We start from the raw sequence: 16030 nt of genomic DNA, 5'->3' as shown, positions 1-16030 counted from the left end.
ATCGTGGCGAGCTCCTATTGGCCCAAGCAGCACACGTTTGGTACTAGGTGGCGAGTAGATTTTTTTTGTTCGGCGAGTAGATTTTTTGGTGATTTGTCAACCACTGTGTATAGATAAATATTTGCATTGTATATAGGGTGACCCTATTTGTCCCGGAATAAAACGGGAGAAATGTCCCGCATGCGCAGTTCGCAAGTGCCGATAACGCATGCGAGGTCGGCGTGCACTCTTCACGCATGCGCAGTCGGCGCTCGCCAGGGGGATCCAAAAACCGGGACAGCACCCGGAAAAGTCAGGACAGGGCCCTAAGTACCGGGACAGTCCTGGCAAATTGTATACAATGTATAGGTCCCATCATATCATCATCGATATATATAATATACAGTATGACTGATACTTTCATACTATTTTTATTTATTTATAAAATGTGTTGCCAGGAAGTAATACATTGAGAGTTACCTCTCGTTTTCACGTATGACTTAGGGTTACCATTTGTCTGTATTTTCCCGGACATGTCTGTCTTTTTGATTGAAGGTCACCGTCCAGGAGGAATGTTTAAGTAGCATAAAAAGTCTGGGAACGCAGACCGCGAATGCATGAACGAGCGCTGACCGCGCATGCGTTAGCGCCGCGCTTGCCCACGTGCTGTCGGAGCTCGTCGCGCATGCACGCGCGGTCGGAGCTCGTCGCTCATGCACGCGCGGTCGGAGCACGTCGCTCATGCACGCGCGGTCGGAGCTCGTCGCTCATGCACGCGCGGTCGGAGCTCGTCACGCATGCACGCGCGGTCGGAGCTCGTCGCGCATCCACGCGCGGTCGGAGCTCGTCGCGCATGCACGCGCGGTCGGAGCTCGTCGCTCATGCACGCGCGGTCGGAGCTCATCGCGCATGCACGCGCAGTCGGAGCACATCGCTCATGCACGCGCGGTCGGAGCTCATCGCTCATGCACGCGCGGTCGGAGCTCATCGCTCATGCATGCGCAGTCGGCTGTTGGTGTCATCTTTAAATTCAAGTCGTTCAAATAAAGAATATAATGAAGTATGATTTTGCCATTTTGTTTTCTCATTTTTGAGTCACCCGCAATTTATTTTCGCCTAGAACTTTTTCGTAGGCCCTGTGCACTGTTCCCCCACAGTGGATAATCCAGGCCTGCCCCCAACTGTACCGAATTTGCGGGTACACGTGTGTGTGCAGATAGCATGGAGAGGAGGAGGGGGGCGTACAGCTGTCACTGCGGGAGCTTCCAAAATCACGCCCCACAATGCCTTGCTGCTGTGGATGCAAAGCATTGTGGGGAGCGACTTTGGAAGCTCCCGCTGTAAGTGACAGTCATACCCCTCACACTAAGGTGCAGTTTGGAGCCTTACTACGTGCGCAGTCCCCACACGGGCTAAGGAGCCCGGTATACCGCCTGTGGTCCTTCCATCATAGATTTGTTTTGCCGAAGACCTCGTAGACACCTCCCGAACCCCTACAGAACTTTAACCCTTTCATCGCCACAGTGGCTAGTTATATACTGCTCAGCCTTGCCAGCGTAGCACTGCAGCAGAAATATCCCCCCGCTTCCATTGCTTACAATATTAATATTGTTGCAGCTCCACGCCGGCAGTGCAGGGGTTAACGGCGGCAGTTAGCGGTGGCGTTCTTGTCCGGTTTGGAGGGAAGGGGCGGGGAGGGGGGGGCGTGGTTGGCCCCCTGCCTGTGGATTTGTGTCCTCACATCGTGGTCCTGGCTGCTGCTTTAATCACTTCTTCGATAAGCTACAATTTGTAGAGGGGGGAGAATGCAGGACGCACAGAAACCGAGCTGCCAATTCCGTCCCGTCTCCCCACAGCCCCGCAGACTCCGTCTCCTCCCCCTCCAAGGGCCTAATTAGAGGGTCTCTCATTATAGGCCTCTTGTGCCCCCCACGTAGAGAAAGCGCCCCCGCCCTGCGTTAACCCCGTCACTGCACCAGAGGTCACATAGTTACACGGTACATGAGGCTCAACGCTGCCTGTGACTTATTGAACCTGAATATGATATCGCATCCACTTGGCAGCAAACGGAAGGGTCCAAGCGAAAGCACTCAGGCATGTAACATGCAGGGTAGCCACCACTCTGGGTTTCGGCCACATATCTCCGGGCTATGGGTTTAACTCATAAATCTCCAGGTGGCGGCGGTGGCGTCCCCCGGCGTCTCCCTCTGCAAATCGAGTCAACGGCTGCGCAACGTCAAATGGCGCTGCGTTGCCATGACAACGGGATGCTATGTGATGTCACGCCATCACGTGACACCCTGTTGCCATGACAACGTGACACTTCGGTGCCATAAGGCGTCCCGTTTTCATGGCAACTTGAAGCCGCGCCACTGGTTAGCCTTCATTAGAAAGTGGCAACATTGGTAACATCTCACCCCTCGTTTAACCGCTTGGCTGCCAGCGGCGTCGGCGTCAACCTGCCAGGGCTGTGTGCGACGCAAACCTCTCCGACTAAATGTATGAAATTTTATCAACAACTTCTCTGCCGACCGCCAAGAATTCAAATAAAAAACACAGGTATTTTACTAAAACAATCCCCCAAAATGACAGTTTTTAACCTTACCTGAACCGGAAGTTTCCTTGGCGATCATAAGTGTTCCACCAAACTCTGAGGACAGCCTAGTTCCGGCAAAAATTGTTTTGTAGTTTCCTAAAAATTAAAAGGAAATACATACAGTGCCAGATTTCCTATTATTTATTTATTTATAAAATGTTTGACCAGGAAGTAATACATTGAGAGTTACCTCTCGTTATCCCGTATGTCCTGGGCATAGAGTTAAGACAAATAATACATGGTTACAAATACATAGTTACATACGTGAGCAGGGTATACATGTGTAACAGGGTTTCCCGGTGGGAGATTTGGCCATTGCTGGTCATGTGGTGCATGATACCTGCTGGTAACAGGAGGATTGAGACGTCCGCCGGTGGTAGTGGGGACGCAGGACCAGGCTTCTGGGTTTCATACCCCACATATCTCTTTAGCAGTGCAGCGCCTCCATCTGCCGTAGGCTCCAGGAACTGAAGGTGATCTCCCACGGTAGAACCGATTACCTCTCCCGCCAGTAAGGTCACGTACCAGGCAGGAGGTATATGCAAACAGGAACGGGTTTATTATTCTTCTGTGCAGTTACAAGGCAGGTTCTGCCCGATGCAGTACTCTCAGCTATTCACTGGATGATGGTCCCTGGACTGTCACTACAGGCCAAGGGCACCCACAGCCGTCCTAGCTCTTCCCAACCTCCCTAGCAGAGGCAGAGGAATGGTCTACACTCACTCTCCTCCGGAGGGAAGAGGACTGGAGAAGGCCCCAATCTCAGGCTTTCCACGGTGCGACCTGCCTTCCTCAGTGGGGTAGGACAACCCTCCTAATTTACGGAGGTCCTGCCTTTAAGTACTGTCAGGAGGAGGGCACCAGGTCTGGCTCATGATTGGTCATGCCCAGGCCGGATGTCACCGCCTCCCGCTGTCACTCAAATGCAGCTCCTCGGAGGGGGAAAACCCCATATTAACTACTGGCAAGGCCTGTCTGCACCAGGGTTTACTGCTAGCCCAAGGGCAGAATAGTAGCCATCATGTGACCTGGCTACGCATATACAAGACATTGCATGCACAGTAAGAGATGATATATATTATAGGCGTATGTATCTGTAACAGACCAGATTAAAATGTGAGACCGCTTTTGTTTTGAACGAACTTAGACTGGTGGTGGCTGTGAGAGTCTCCGGCAGACTGCTCCAGTTTTGGGGTGCACAGTAAGAGAAGGAGGAGCGGCCGGATACTTTGCTGAATCTTGGGACCATGAACAGTCTTTTGGAGTCAGATCTCAGGTGATAAGTGCTGCGTGTGGAATAGGGGAGAGGAGCTTGTTCAGGTAGACGGGAACAAGGCGCAGACTGAGGGCGTCAACATTTGGGGGCATCACATTTTCCAGTTTTTCTCTCTTTTTTAACCATATATAGAGGCCCCGCTCTCTTCCCCGCTGATTGCTGGGGGCGCGTGGGGCCTCTGTAAAAGTCTCTTAAATTCTCCTAATGCCCTCCTCCTTCTGGTCACATAGCGATGTGTTGCCATGACAATGTGACGTCACATGCAGGAGGAAGAGGGAGGCACTGCAGGAGGAGGGAGGCGCTGCAGGAGGAGGGAGGCGCTGCAGGAGGAAGAGGGAGGCACTGCAGGAGGAGGGAGGCGCTGCAGGAGGAGGGAGGCACTGCAGGAGGAGGGAGGCGCTGCAGGAGGAGGGAGGCGCTGCAGGAGGAAGAGGGAGGCACTGCAGGAGGAGGGAGGCGCTGCAGGAGGAGGGAAGCGCTGCAGGAGGAGGAGGGAGGCGCTGCAGGAGGAGGGAGGCGCTGCAGGAGGATGGAGGAGCTGCAGGAGGAGGGAGGCGCTGCAGGAGGATGGAGGCACTGCAGGCGGAGGAGGGAGGCGCTGCAGGAGGAGGGAGGCGCTGCAGGAGGATGGAGGAGCTGCAGGAGGAGGGAGGCGCTGCAGGAGGAGGAGGGAGGCGCTGCAGGAGGAGGAGGGAGGCGCTGCAGGAGGAGGGAGACGCTGCAGGAGGAGGGAGGCGCTGCAGGAGGATGGAGGCGCTGCAGGAGGAGGGAGGCGCTGCAGGAGGATGGAGGAGCTGCAGGAGGAGAAAACCCTTAAAAAACCATGAAATACTCTGTACAGCATTTATCTCTGATTTTAATTAAACATATAGACAAATGACCTGTTCTACTTCAAGTTTTTATAACAAAATCATGCCTTTGGTCTGATATCTTTGCGTTCCCAGACATTTTTGCTGGGCTTCTTAAAAGTATCAATAAAAGCAACTCGCCCCCATACAGAGAACGCGCTGCGCTGCGGCCCCTCGGCCTGGGATAGTGTGTTTCATGTGATGATCTGGGCTCTATGTGAGCGTGAAGTAAGGATCGCTGTGGGACATCAATACTACCTATCGCTGTGGGACATCAATACTACCTATCGCTGTGTGACATCAATACTACCTATCGCTGTGGGACATCAATACTACCTATCGCTGTGGGACATCAATACTACCTATCGCTGTGGGACATCAATACTACCTATCGCTGTGGGACATCTATACTACCTATCGCTGTGGGACATCAATACTACCTATCGCTGTGGGACATCAATACTACCTATCGCTGTGGGTCATCAATACTACCTATCGCTGTGGGACATCAATACTACCTATCGCTGTGGGACATCAATACTACCTATCGCTGTGGGTCATCAATACTACCTATCGCTGTGGGACATCTATACTACCTATCGCTGTGGGACATCAATACTACCTATCGCTGTGGGACATCAATACTACCTATCGCTGTGGGTCATCAATACTACCTATCGCTGTGGGACATCAATACTACCTATCGCTGTGGGTCATCAATACTACCTATCGCTGTGGGACATCAATACTACCTATCGCTGTGGGACATCAATACTACCTATCGCTGTGGGACATCAATACTACCTATCGCTGTGGGACATCAATACTACCTATCGCTGTGGGACATCAATACTACCTATCGCTGTGGAACATCTATACTACCTCAACACATGAAAACTCTGCAGGTTCCCAAATAATGCATCTGTCGCGGGTTAAATAGAAAAAGAAAGATATGTACAAAACAATGGAACAGGTAACTGCACCATTGACCCCTGCAGTTCAAAAGGGAGTAATACATTGAACGCCTCACTGGCCCAGAAGGGGTTAATCATTTTGTGTGCTGGGTCACAGTTATTCTAGCCCTGTCTGTTTGTGGAAGTGCTGATCTGGAGGGGTGGAGTATTATAGAGATATATATCAAAATCCTTTCAGTTCAAATCCATGTAATTTGTTGGTTTCCTGAGCCCCTAATTGGTGCCTGTCCCTTTAATTACAGTGTTCTGGGACTGCAGGTATTGCTCTACCCTAAAGGGAAAGAAGCGGTCTCACTCACTGGAAGGTGGTCTCAGTTATTGGAAGGAGGTCTCATCCTTTGCAGGTGGTCTCACTCATTTGAAGGAGGTCTTACTCATTGAAGGTGGTCTCACTCATTGGAAGGAGGAAACACTCATCGGATGGTGGCTCACTCATTGGACGGCAGTGTCTCATTGGAAAGCAGTCTCACTCATTGGAAGGCAGTGTCTCATTGGAAGGCAGCCTCACTTATTGGAAGGTCTCACTCATTGGAAGGCATTCTCACTCATTGGAAGGCAGCCTCACTCATTGGAAGGCAGCCTCACTCATTGGAAGGTGGTCTCACTCATTGGAAGGAGGTTTCACTCATTGGAAGGAGGTCTCATTCATTGGAAGGCGTCTCACTCAGTGGAAGGAGGTCTCACTCATTGGAAGGAGGTCTCACTCATTGGAAGGTGTCTCACTCATTGGAAGGTGTCTCACTGATTGGAGGGTGGCTCACTCATTGGAAGGTGGCTCACTCATTGGAACGAGGTCTCACTCATTGGAACGAGGTCTCACTCATTGGAACGGGGTCTCACTCATTGGAACAAGGTCTCACTCATTGGAAGGCCTCCCTCATTGGACAGCAGTGTCTCAATGGAAGGAGGTCTCACTTATTGGAAGGCAGTGTCTCATTGGAAGGTGGCTCACTCATTGGAAGGAGGTCTCACTCATTGGAAGGAGGTCTCACTCACTGGAAGAAAGTCACACTCATTGGAAGGAGGTCACACTCATTGGAAGGAGGTCTCACTCATTGGAAGGAGGTCTCACTCATTGGAAGGAGGTCTCAATCATTGGAAGGAGGTCTCACTCATTGGAAGGAGGTCTCACTCATTGGAAGGAGGTCTCACTCATTGGAAGGAGGTCTCACTCATTGGAAGGTGGTCTCACTCATTGGAAGGTGGTCTCACTCCATTGGAAGGAGGTCTCACTCATTGGAAGGTGGTCTCACTCATTCGAAGGTGGTCTCACTCACTGGAAGGTGGTCTCACTCACTGGAAGGTGGTCTCACTCATTGGAAGGTGGTCTCACTAATTGGAAGGTGGTCTCACTCATTGGAAGGAGTTCTCACTCATTGGAAGGAGGGCTCACTCATTGCAAGGAGGGCTCACTCATTGGAAGGTGGTCTCACTCATTAGAAGGTGGTCTCACTCATTGGAAGGACTGCTCACTCATTGGAAGGTGGTCTCACTCATTAGAAGGAGGGCTCACTCATTGGAAGGAGGGCTCACTCATTGGAAGGAGGGCTCACTCATTGGAAGGAGGGCTCACTCATTGGAAGGAGGTCTCAATCATTGGAAGGAGGTCTCAATCATTGGAAGGAGGTCTCACTCATTGGAAGGAGGTCTCACTCATTGGAAGGAGGTCTCAATCATTGGAAGGTGGTCTCACTCATTGGAAGGTGGTCTCACTCATTGGAAGGAGGTCTCACTCATTGGAAGGTGGTCTCACTCATTGGAAGGTGGTCTCACTCACTGGAAGGTGGTCTCACTCACTGGAAGGTGGTCTCACTCATTGGAAGGTGGTCTCACTAATTGGAAGGTGGTCTCACTCATTGGAAGGAGGTCTCACTCATTGGAAGGAGGGCTCACTCATTGGAAGGAGGGCTCACTCATTGGAAGGTGGTCTCACTCATTAGAAGGTGGTCTCACTCATTGGAAGGAGGGCTCACTCATTGGAAGGTGGTCTCACTCATTAGAAGGAGGGCTCACTCATTGGAAGGAGGGCTCACTCATTGGAAGGAGGGCTCACTCATTGGAAGGTGGTCTCACTCATTAGAAGGTGGTCTCACTCATTGGAAGGTGGCTCACTCATCGGAAGGTCTCACACCCGATACAGGACCCTGAGAGGTTCAAAGTTTGTTACATATCAACTAGTTGTAGTCCAATACAATGTATCATACCCCCTACTCTCTTCCCCCCCCCCCCCCCCCCTGGTACTACATGTACAGGTATAGAATAAGACAGGGACTGGAGCTGGACAACCCTCAGATCTCACTCACTTAGATCCTTTGCCCTTGACACCACTGGGATTTTCACTTCATTAATTAAGTATAACTATATTATATTTAGTGTATTTATTTATTTGCAGGAGTCTCACCATGGAGGGCATAAAACAAACACTGTGGGTTTATCAGGGTTTCTGTCCAGTTGTTCACAGCTGCTGCTCCTATTTATTATTTAACCATCATAAATATAAATATAGAGCATAATATGAATATTGCTTGTGCCTTTCTCAGGGAGGGACGCAGCTTCTCTAACACAGCAGGGCACATGTGAGGGGGCGGGGTTATCTTGATGTCCAGCGATTGTATATTAATGAGGGGCGGAGTCTGCTGCGCTATACCCCTGCCTGTATGTTTAATATTAATGAGGGGGCGTGTTATGCGTCCTCCGATCAGGCTACAGCTAACAGCTGGAGAGAGTCACCAGGAGAGACAGACAGACACCGGGGAGGAGGAGGAGAGCCCCCCGGGACTTGGAGAGACACACACACCGAGCACGGGAGACCCTCTCCCGGGAGAGGAAGCATAATGTCCGGGGGAAAACCAGCAGCCTGCCCTCCATTCAAACCCGGGCATCCCTCATCCCCAGCTCCCACTGAACGCCAGTCCTGTCTCTAGCTTCGGGGGTCCCTGCACCCCCAAAATTGGATCCCTGCACCCCACATTCTAGCCCAGGCTTTGGGCTCCTGTTAACCCAACCCCCCTCCCTCCTCCCCCCCCCCACACACTTGGTGTCCCCTGGCCCCCTGATTCCAGGGTCCCTCTGCCCCTTCTCATGGCCCCCTGATTCCAGGGTCCCCCTGCCCCCTGAGCCCTCTCATGGCCCCCTGATTCCAGGGTTCCCCTGCCCCCTCTCATGGCCCCCTGATTCTAGGGTTCCCCTGCCCCCTGAGCCCTCTCATGGCCACCTGATTCCATGGCCACCTGCCAGTGCTGAGCTGAAGTCTTTGGAGATACAAAGTGTCCTGTCCAGGTTAGCACCATGGAAGGTGTCACCTTCATGGAGGGGGCTCCCCTCTGCCAGGACAGGGGCTTCCAATGCCCCTTCCCAGAGCTGGAAGACTTCACTGAGGCTGACTTCATGAGCAATGTGGTAAGGACAGCACCCTGGTGCACCTTTAGGGAGGCATTATAATAATAGCCAATCAATCCAGGACACATTTATTGAGTACTGTGTAATCATAATTAATACCCGAGTATGCAGTAGTATTATTCTTTTTTTTTTTTATTATCGTGATTTCTCAAATATTACTACAGAGATAAAAAGGGGGGAAGAAAATACCCTTTGTGACCACAGGTGTGTGTACTGTATATACGTATATACGTATATTTGTAATTATATAGTGTCCGCCGTGTACTCAGCGCTTTACAAAACAGACATCACTATACAAGGAATTATAATACAACAGGTGCAAATAAAAATAACATCAGACCGTAGGAAAGAGATTCCGTCTGTTTATCTCCCTGTAACAATAGCAGATTGTAAGCTCTTGGGGGCAAACACTCCTCATCCCTGTGTTATTTTACTGAGCACAGTGCTGTGTTTATTTGCGGTGACAGGTACTAATTAGGGACTGACATTAATTATTATTACCCTGAGGTTTCAGTTCAGCGCTTGTGTGTTTTATAACCTAAAATGCCTTTAACTCCATGAGTGCCAGAGAGAAATTGTGCTTCATGCAGAGAACAGCTGTCCGAAATATGGTGTGGGGAGGAACTTCCTACATCCAGTCTGTGCCATGTTCATGCTGATCTCCCTGCTGCCAGAGCAAAGCAGGTCCCTGTGGTGGCAAAGGGCTTAAGGGCAATTCTAATGCAAATCACACAGTGTCACGTTAAAGCCACAGCAAGGGACCGTCACTGTGACAGTGACGTCCGCTCCTGCCTTATTGCCCTGGTAGCTGTATTAACAGATCACTGCAGTACGGCACAGTCTAATGAAGCATAGTAATACTGAGTATCATATCTCAGACACCCTTACCAGTGCTGTCATGTTTATTGTGTGATATGCTCGGCCGCACTGCACTCTATCCCAAGAGTGGGCGACACCAGTCCTCGAGGGCCACCAACAGGTCAGGTTTTCAGGATATCCCTGCTTCAGCACAGGTGGCGTAATCAGTGGCTCAGTCAAAGACTGAGTCATCGGTGCTGAAGCTGGGACTGATTGAGCCACCTGTGCTGAAGCTGGGCCTGGTTGAGCCACCTGTGCTGAAGCAGGGATATCCTGAAATCCTGACCTGTTGGTGGCCCTTGAGGACTGGCTTTGTCCTCCCTTGCTCTAACCTATGAGAATAACTACATGCAGGGATGGGATGGGCCATGCGGGTCAGCGGCTGCCATTATTAGAGAGATTCAGCAACCCATTGGGTGTCCCACCTCTGGGCACAGCAAGCATGGTTATACTGTATGAATGCTGTATGCTGCAGAAGGTTCATTTCCAGAGATGGATATTTGTTGAACAGAAGCTGCTGCTTTAGAGTCTGATCAGAAGAACAGTTTCTATAGAAATTGGCCTTAAGACATTTGAGGGAGGAGTAAGACATTTTAACCCATTCGCTACCCAGGAGGCTTGCACGCTCCTCTGGGAACAAAAGGTTAAGGTACAGGTCAAACCGTCCTGACTTAGAGCTGTCTGGCTGGTTGACTCTTCTGCCCTGACCCATGTCTCCTCTTGTTGAACCTCCTGAGGGCAGTGCATCTCAGAGCTTGTAGTGACAGGACAAGCTTGTGGTGAGCTCTGGGCGGCCTCTGATAGCATGTGGTGGGAATTCACATACCGTCCGCAGGCACTGATAGTATGAAGGAACTACATCCTGTCCTTCCAGCTCTACAGAATGGTGCTGTGGTCCCCAACCTTTTTTTGGTTAAGGAACCAAATGTGAAATTCTGAGGAACCCAACCCTCTCTAATAGCGTGTCTGAGATCAGATGCATTGTAAGGAACCCCAACCCTCGGTAATAGTATGTATGAGATCAGATGCATTGTAAGGAACCCCAACCCTCTGTAATAGCGCATCTGAGATCAGATGCATTGTAAGGAACCCCAACCCTCGGTAATAGTATGTATGAGATCAGATGCATTGTAAGGAACCCCAACCCTCTCTAATAGCGCGTCTGAGATCAGATGCATTGTAAGGTTCCCCAACCCGCTCTAATAGCGCGTCTGAGATCTAATGCATTATAAGGAACCCCAACCCTCTCTAATAATGTGTCTGAGATCAGATACATTGTAAGGAACCCCAACCCTCTCTAATAGTGTGTCTGAGATCTGATACATTGTAAGGAACCCTAACCCTCTCTAATAGTGTGTCTGAGATCAGATGCATTGTAAGGAACCCCAATCCTCTCTAATAGTGCGTCTGAGATCTAATGCATTGTAAGGAACCCCAACCCTCTCTAATAGTGTGTCTGAGATCAGATATATTGTAAGGATCCCCAACCCTCTCTAAGGCTGCGGACATAGTGCCGCAGAGCGTGCGGAGACGCGCGGAGGCTGAGGGAAAGCGGGTGCTTTCCTTGGCCATAGTACTCGGGCCACGGCGGGCGTTCCTGGGTACATTCCCAGTGACATCACGGAGCTCATTGGGCGAACCGCGCAGTCTGCGGTACCATGGACGCAGCCTCATAGTGTTTCTGACATCAGATGCATTGTAAATTCTTCTGTATTTGGTACCATTTAAAAATGACCTGAAAATTGCAGGGACCCAATTAAAGAGGCCCAGGGAACCCAAAGGGTTCCTAGGAACCCTGGTTGAAAAGCACCGGACTGGTATGTCCACCTACAAGGAGAGAGTCCTCGTGTTATATCTCCTATCCCAGTAGAAGCTGCATTGAGAATATACAAGTTATGAGCAGGACCAGCTGAATCAGAGATTCCATTCCACGCAGACAGACAATATCTCAGTGGAATCAACAACGAGCTTAATTGGTTCAATACTGCTCTGTATTACACGCGCTGCTAATAGCAGATTAGCACTTTCTACTGGGGTGTATGTCTTTTCTATGTGTCACTGCAGCCAAGTCAACTGGAACTGATTGTTGGGGTGAATTTCACTGATTTGGAGTGACTTGGCGGTTACATTTTTTAGTGTAATTGGTCTTATAAATTGCGATATAACTTAACTAATTAAAATCAGTGCTTTTTCATGAAAATGCCATATTTTGATCCCAAAAGTCACAGATTAGAGTTTATGCAGACTGATTTCTGTCACACGGCAATGAGAATGGCACAATCCATAGGCCAGGAGGCTCAACTCCAGTCCTCAAACACCCCCCAACAGGTCAGCTTTTCATGATATCCCTGCTTCAGTACAGGTGGCTCAATCAGCCCCTGCTTCAGCCCAAGTGGCTCAGTCTTTGAATGAGCCACTGATTGAGCCACCTGTGCTAGGGTGACCAGACGTCCCTATTTAGCTGGGACAGTCCTGGTTTTTGACCTAGGTTCCGACTTTCTCTGCCTTCTGTCCTGGTTTTTCTGTGCGCTAGCTGCGCATGCGTGATCGGTGCTTGCTCTCCGCCCATGCGAATGCACAACCGGCAAGCTCCGATCACGCATGCGCAACAAGTGTTCAGCAAGTGCCGATCGCGCATGCGCATAGGCAGCCGGCAAGCATTCATTGCACAGGCGCAGTCAGTGCTCGCCGTTCGCACATGCGCAGTCGGCGTTCGCACAGGCGCAGTCGGCGCTCGCCGTTCGCACATGCAGTAGGCGTTTGCACAGGCGCAGTCGGCGCTTGCCGTTCGCACAGGCGCAGTCGGCCCTCGCCGTTCGCACATGCAGTCAGCGTTCGCACAGGCGCAGTCGACACTCGCAGTGAATTATGCTCACCCTAACCTGTGCTGAGGCTGGGGTATCCTGAAAACCTGGCTTGTTGGAGGGGTGTGGGGGGGCCTGAGGACTGGAGTTGAGCACCCCTGGGATAGGCCCTGTGTTGTATTGCAGGGTGAGATGCCCTGCAGAGGTCCCATCCCTTCTGCTCGCTGTCTGTGTCACCCTGAAGTGACAGGAGAATAATACATTGTCCCTGTCTCTCTGGAGGGGACAGACTGTGATGTAGCTCAGTCTTTGTCACTACGCCAGTCTCTCGCAACTCTCTCTCCCCAGCCGGGCAGACAACCAGTATATATACCTGTCTTTCACGTGTGTTTGTGTGTGTGTGCTGGCACTTTTTAGGGAAACACTGCCCTACAAACTCAACAGAAGGCGCTGTGAGTAGGGAGTGGAGTTCTAGCAGCGCTGAGAGAAGCGAGTAGTGAGTGGAGTTCTAGCAGCGCTGAGAGTAGTGAGTAGTGAGTGGAGTTCTAGCAGCGCTGAGAGTAGTGAGTAGTGAGTGGAGTTCTAGCAGCGCTGAGAGAAGCGAGTAGTGAGTGGAGTTCTAGCAGCGCTGAGAGAAGCGAGTAGTGAGTGGAGTTCTAGCAGCGCTGTGAGCAGTGAGTGGAGTTCTAGCAGCGCTGCGAGTAGTGAGTGGAGTTCTAGCAGCGCTGCGAGTAGTGAGTGGAGTTCTAGCAGCGCTGTGAGTAGGGAGTAGAGTTCTAGCAGCGCTGTGAGTAGGGAGTAGAGTTCTAGCAGCTCTGTGAGTAGTGAGTGGAGTTCTAGCAGCGCTACGAGTAGTGAGTGGAGTTCTAGCAGCGCTACGAGTAGTGAGTGGAGTTCTAGCAGCGCTGTGAGCAGTGAGTGGAGTTCTAGCAGCGCTGAGAGTAGGGAGTGGAGTTCTAGCAGCGCTGTGAGTAGGGAGTGGAGTTCTAGCAGCGCTGTGAGTAGTGAGTGGAGTTCTAGCAGCGCTGTGAGTAGTGAGTGGAGTTCTAGCAGCGCTGCGAGTAGTGAGTTGAGTTCTAGCAGCGCTGCAAGTAGTGAGTGGAGTTCTAGCAGCGCTGCAAGTAGTGAGTGTAGTTCTAGCAGCGCTGTGAGTAGGGAGTAGAGTTCTATCAGCTCTGTGAGTAGGGAGTAGAATTCTAGCAGCGCTGTGAGCAGTGAGTGGAGTTCTAGCAGCGCAGTGAGTAGTGAGTGGAGTTCTAGCAGCGCTGTGAGCAGTGAGTGGAGTTCTAGCAGCGCTGTGAGCAGTGAGTGGAGTTCTAGCAGTTCTGCGAGCAGTGAGTGGAGTTCTAGCAGCGCTGTGACCAGTGAGTGGAGTTCTAGCAGCGCTGCGAGCAGTGCGTGGAGTTCTAGCAGCGCTGCGAGCAGTGAGTGGAGTTCTAGCAGCGCTGCGAGCAGTGAGTGGAGTTCTAGCAGTGCTGTGAGCAGTGAGTGGAGTTCTAGCAGCGCTGTGAGCAGTGAGTGGAGTTCTAGCAGCGCTGTGAGCAGTGAGTGGAGTTCTAGCAGCGTGTCCCCAGCTCATGCAGAGAACACAGAAGCGCAGACACTGCTGTAATTCTGGGATTTACAGCAGGAATAATGGCTTATTAACCCTTTCCCTGCCCAGCAGTGTGTAGACCTGAGTCATTATCTCTGTCTGGTCCTTTTCTCTCTCGCACCAGAAGTCTGGGGCGGCTTGGAGGGGGGGGGGGGGGGGGGGATGGGGTTGTGTGGAAACTTGTGTCCAGATGACAGTCCTCAGACGGTACTGAAAGACAGGAAGTGCTTTTAGGAAAATATTTAAATATTTACAAAGGCAGTTATGGGACATTTCTTATGTGAGTGTGGGGGGTCATTGCAGGGAACTCCAGAGAGAGAGGACACACTCACTCTCACTGTGTGGCTCACATGGGACACTCACTCGTATGTGCTTCTCCATAATGAGTGAAACAGTCTTCCCGTTGTTAGGGAAGATGTACCCTCTATTGGGAGCTTAAATCTCTTGAGCAAAGGAAGGACAGCTTCACAAAGCACAGAGAGAGCTTTTTTATTTTCTCTCTCTGCATCTCTCCTCTCTCTCCCTCTGCATCTCTCTCTCTCTCTCTCTCTCTCTCTCTCTCTCTCTCTCTCCCCATCTCTCCTCTCTCTCTCTCTCTCTGCATCTCTCCTCTCTCTCTCTGCATCTCTCCTCTCTCCCTCTGCATCTCTCCTCTCTCTCTCTGCATCTCTCCTCTCTCTCTCTGCATCTCTCCTCTCTCCCTCTGCATCTCTCCTCTCTCCCTCTGCATCTCTCCTCTCTCTCTCTCTCTCTCTGCATCTCTCCTCTCTCTCCCTCTGCATCTCTCCTCTCTCTCCCTCTGCATCTCTCCTCTCTCTCCCTCTGCATCTCTCCTCTCTCTCCCTCTGCATCTCTCCTCTCTCTCCCTCTGCATCTCTCCTCTCTCTCTCTGCATCTCTCCTCTCTCTGTATCTCTCTCTCTCTCTCTCTCTCTCTCTCTCTCTCTCTCTCTCTCTCTCTCTCTCTCTCTCTCTCTCTCTCTCTCTCTCCTCTCTCTCCCTCTGCATCTCTCCTCTCTCTCCCTCTGCATCTCTCCTCTCTCTCCCTCTGCATCTCTCCTCTCTCTCTCTGCATCTCTCCCCTCCTCTATACCTCACACTCACATTCTTTCCTCACCTCAAGGCCAGGCACGGCCGGCCATCTACTGCACTTACCCACCATCAAGGCCAGGCATCTACTGCACTTACCCATCAGCAAGGCCAGGCACTGCCATCTACTGCACTTACCCACCATCAAGGCCAGGCACGGCCATCTACTGCACTTACCCACCATCAAGGCCAGGCACGGCCATCTACTGCACTTACCCACCATCAAGGCCAGGCACGGCCATCTACTGCACTTACCCACCATCAAGGCCAGGCACGGCCATCTACTGCACTTACCCACCATCAAGGCCAGGCACGGCCATCTACTGCACTTACCCACCATCAAGGCCAGGCACGGCCATCTACTGCACTTACCCATCAGCAAGGCCAGGCATCTACTGCACTTACCCATCAGCAAGGCCAGGCACTGCCATCTACTGCACTTACCCACCATCAAGGCCAGGCACGGCCATCTGCAGCACTTACCCACCATCAAGGCCAGGCACGGCCATCTACGGCACTTACCCACCATCAAGGCCAGGCATCTACTGCACTTACCCATCAGCAAGGCCAGGCACTGCCATCTACTGCACTTACCCACCATCAAGGCCAGGCAC

General features: G+C 51.4%; 1 protein-coding gene across 3 annotated transcripts in view; it reads left to right on the top strand.

The window, feature by feature from the left end:
• Window positions 1-16030, top strand: part of CREB3L1 (cAMP responsive element binding protein 3 like 1) — an 83947-nt gene that overhangs the window by 26966 nt on the left and 40951 nt on the right. For 2 of the 3 annotated variants that reach the window (XM_075567515.1, XM_075567514.1), the window contains exon 1: window positions 8381-9072. The exons of the other annotated variant lie outside the window; for it this stretch is intronic. In XM_075567515.1, the coding sequence (XP_075423630.1) occupies window positions 8962-9072 (111 nt within the window). In that variant the 5' untranslated portion in view covers window positions 8381-8961. Of the gene's footprint in view, window positions 1-8380; window positions 9073-16030 lie in introns of those variants that run through there. 3 annotated transcript variants of the gene reach the window in all.

Source organism: Ascaphus truei, chromosome 12, assembly GCF_040206685.1.
Source record: "Ascaphus truei isolate aAscTru1 chromosome 12, aAscTru1.hap1, whole genome shotgun sequence".
Lineage (NCBI taxonomy): Eukaryota > Metazoa > Chordata > Amphibia > Anura > Ascaphidae > Ascaphus > Ascaphus truei.
The sequence above is the reverse complement of the archived record's forward strand: the minus strand, read 5'-3'. Positions and strand labels throughout refer to the sequence as shown.